Below are 3,354 nucleotides of genomic sequence, written 5' to 3' on the forward strand. Positions count from 1 at the left end.
CCCCCCCTTCGCGCCTCTGCGGTGTCCTGGTTGGGGCCAAGGGGTGACCCTTCGGCGAGCGGCTCTCCGACGGCCTGCCAGCTCTCATATGGACGTCTCTCCTCCGTCTCGCCGGCTGTCCAGGTCCCCTTCTCGCGCCTGTCGACGCGTTTCAGCCCGATCTCCTCCTCCGGGACAGTGACACATGGCCATCTCCGTCGCCAGCTCGTCCGGCAGCCCGTCGCGCTCCTTCTTCGGTTTGTTCCCCGAGCCTGAGAAGGCTCCCCCGTCGCCTCCGCCGAAACTGAGCATGTGGCAGCGATTGGGACTGGCACGATGGCTGCATCGAGACGACAGCCCGCGCTCCAGCTCGCCCGGCGACGTCCCGCGCAGCCGCAGCAGCAGCACCAGCAAACCGCTCGCCAGCAACCTCACCCGCCGCCTGTCCCGCAAGGTCGGCGTCGGCCTGCCCCGGCCTCCCACCTTCAGACGCCAGACCTCCGAGCGACGAGATCGTCTGGCCCCGGCCGATCCTGAGCCCCGCCGCGCCCGTTCCGCGGAACGTCGCCGGACCCTCAGCGCCCAGCGGACGACGACGTCTCCACCCCCCGCCTCCGTTGCCGCCAGACTCTCCGCCCCCGAGGTCCAGTCGTGGGCCGGTGACGATGTCCAGGAGACAGTGCCGGACGAGGGCCCGGCCGCGCACGATGGCTTTCAGGACGTGCCGGATCCCGCCGGTGATCTCGCCCATACGGACCCGGAGCCGTACCTCCACGACGTCTACGACCGGCCCGAGGACGGGGAGGACTCGCTTGAAGCGGAATTGGAGAAGAAATGGATCCTCAACCTGAGCATGCACTTCCGGGACAAGTCGGAGCGCGAGAAGTTCTTCGTCACCTACGCCGAAACCCCCAATCGATGGCGGCGAGTCACCATTTCCTGCGACTATCGCGGCGCGCCGCCGGACTCGTTGGAGCAGGACCTGAAGGAATTGCACTACCAGCGCGATAAGAGCGCCCGCATCTACGAATCCATCCGTGAGTCGCTCCCGGAGATCCAGTTCTACGACACGGTCACGAACCTCAAGCTCGAAACGAGCGACGGCCGCCTCCACGTCCACGTTACCGAGGACGTCAACGAGATCATTCCCTACCCGCCCGTCTCGAGTGTCCGGCATCTCGGGGCCCGCCTGGTGCCCGAGTATAAGCTCCATTTTGACGCCCATCTGTCGGGGTTTGTTTACCGGATCCTGCTGGACGGCAAGCCATATATCAAGAAGGAGATCCCCGGTCCCGATACGGTGGACGAGTTCCTGTACGAGATCAACGCTCTGCACGCCCTGAGCGGTGCCTCCAGCGTGGTCCAGGTTGAGGGCATCGTCGTGGACGACTACGGAGAGAGGGTCAAGGGTCTACTGATCAGCTACGCCGAAAAGGGCGCGCTCGTGGATATCTTGTATGACTACAGAGGACAGCTGCCGTGGGCGCGGAGAGAACGCTGGGCGAAGCAGATTGTGCAGGGTCTCTGCGAGATCCACGAAGCCGGCTACGTCCAGGGCGATTTTACGCTCTCGAACATCGTCATCGACGCCGACGATAACGCCAAGATCATCGACATCAACCGACGAGGCTGTCCGGTCGGCTGGGAGCCGCCCGAGATCGCCGCCAAGATTGAAAGCAACCAGAGGATCTCCATGTACATCGGGGTCAAGTCGGACCTGTTCCAGCTGGGCATGACGCTCTGGGCGTTGGCCATGCAGGAGGACGAGCCCGAGCGCCAGAGTCGCCCGTTGGTGCTGCCTGCTGACGCCAAGGTCCCGGAGTACTATCGCAGACTGGTGTCGCTCTGCCTCAGTCCCCGGCCGCAAGACAGGCTGTCAGCGAAAGAACTCCTGGCCTTGTTCCCCTCGGACCTGCCCGAGGACGAGCCCAACTCGGCCACTCTAGGGTCGGACCGGACGACGGGGCCCCCGTTTTACGATGCCTCCGAGACGTCCGTCGACCAGAGCGTTTGTCTGGATCATCATCACCACCATTACCACCATCACCACCATCATCCCAACATGCTGTACGTTCCGCCGACGGATTACGGAGATGAGAATTATCCGTCTCGCGGCCGACATCCTTCCACGCATACGCTCCATCTCAGTGATTACCATCTGTCAACCTACCTACCCTCTAGTGCATCTTCGCAGCGGGATCGACGGCAATCGATCTCGCAGAGTGATTTCGAATCCCAGGTGATTCCCCAGGACCCGGGCCAGGAGCCGCGTTTCGAAGAAGTCGAGATCAACGGGACGCCGTATCTGGTGCACCCGGATGCTTTTACCGCTGAAGAGTTCCAGGCGATGAGAGACCAGGTGCATCAGTCGCACCACGCGCAGGACGTCCAAAGCGCGCAGAGCTCCGGGTTCAGCCGCGTCGTGGTGCCGTCGTCGACCGGTGATGCTGGCAAGGAGAAGGAAACCGAAGGAGACTTGGATCCGGGTCTGGACGCGCGGTACCGCGAGTCGAAATCCGGCCACGGCAGCGAGCAGCTGGAACCGTTTCAGATTGGGGCTCTTTCGGGGGATCTTGCAGGGGTGGGTGGCCACCCGGCGTGCTCTCTAGAGCAGAAGACTGGCGGTGACGCAGCGGCAGCTGTTGCTACTGCGAACCAAGTATTCGAATCGCAACCATCATTATCGACCATGCGGTCCCTAGACACGGAAGTGCAGAGGGCGGTAGAGCAGCAGCCCGCAGACCTTGCGTCGAGATATTACAACAGTAACAGCAATAGTTCGCTACTCGACTCGCAACTACCAATCAATCCCGCGCTTCCGCAGACACCATCACCACCACCGCCAAAAACCGAACAACGACCAGCCGGACCTCCATCGCGGACCTCGTTCCTCCTCGACTCGAGATTACCCATCAATCCAGCGTGTTCGACCATCTTCTTCGACAGTCCGTATCCGGCGGCGTCGCTGTCTGCGCATTTGTCTGTGTAGAAGCCCCTACACAGGAATTTGATTTAACACGATACCCAAATACAAGTACCCTCAACCAACCGGTCCGTCTGGTCTGGTCAGTTTTTGTGACTGGCTGGCGATGTATGTATGAACACGCACGCTATTTATTGATTTTTGCTTCTTTTCAGATGTTTTCTATCTACATTTTTTTTTCTTCTCTTTTTTTCGGCAACGAATCGAATGGAAATCACCATTACGAAAAAAATAACGACAGCGAATAGGGTCGAATCGAATCTCCAACATGAAATAAAAATAAGAAAAGAAAAAGCAAAAGAAAAAGACCACAGAAAAGGAAGAAAGAAAGAAAGAAAAGAAGAAGGGAAAAACAAACTATCAACTATCGAACAATTCAATTCAGGGAGTTC

At 59.6% G+C, this 3,354-nt stretch overlaps 4 protein-coding genes across 4 annotated transcripts; 1 reads left to right on the plus strand and 3 right to left on the minus strand.

The window, feature by feature from the left end:
• Positions 1-2: 2 nt before the first annotated feature.
• On the minus strand, positions 3-410 carry T310_8932 (uncharacterized protein; the record flags this gene model as incomplete). The annotated part of the gene is made up of 1 exon (XM_013468440.1): positions 3-410. A coding segment is annotated over one exon (408 nt), but the record flags the coding sequence as incomplete, so codon positions are not given.
• T310_8933 (uncharacterized protein) lies at positions 85-693 on the minus strand (the record flags this gene model as incomplete). Its single annotated transcript, XM_013468441.1, has 1 exon — positions 85-693. A coding segment is annotated over one exon (609 nt), but the record flags the coding sequence as incomplete, so codon positions are not given.
• Positions 152-1,390, minus strand: T310_8934 (uncharacterized protein; the record flags this gene model as incomplete). The annotated part of the gene is made up of 1 exon (XM_013468442.1): positions 152-1,390. A coding segment is annotated over one exon (1,239 nt), but the record flags the coding sequence as incomplete, so codon positions are not given.
• Positions 182-2,968, plus strand: T310_8935 (Protein kinase domain-containing protein; the record flags this gene model as incomplete). Its single annotated transcript, XM_013468443.1, has 1 exon — positions 182-2,968. A coding segment is annotated over one exon (2,787 nt), but the record flags the coding sequence as incomplete, so codon positions are not given.
• Between the last annotated feature and the right edge of the window lie 386 nt (positions 2,969-3,354).

The sequence above is a fragment of the Rasamsonia emersonii genome, assembly GCF_000968595.1.
Source record: "Rasamsonia emersonii CBS 393.64 chromosome Unknown ctg1118621760944, whole genome shotgun sequence".
In the NCBI taxonomy this organism is placed as follows: domain Eukaryota; kingdom Fungi; phylum Ascomycota; class Eurotiomycetes; order Eurotiales; family Trichocomaceae; genus Rasamsonia; species Rasamsonia emersonii.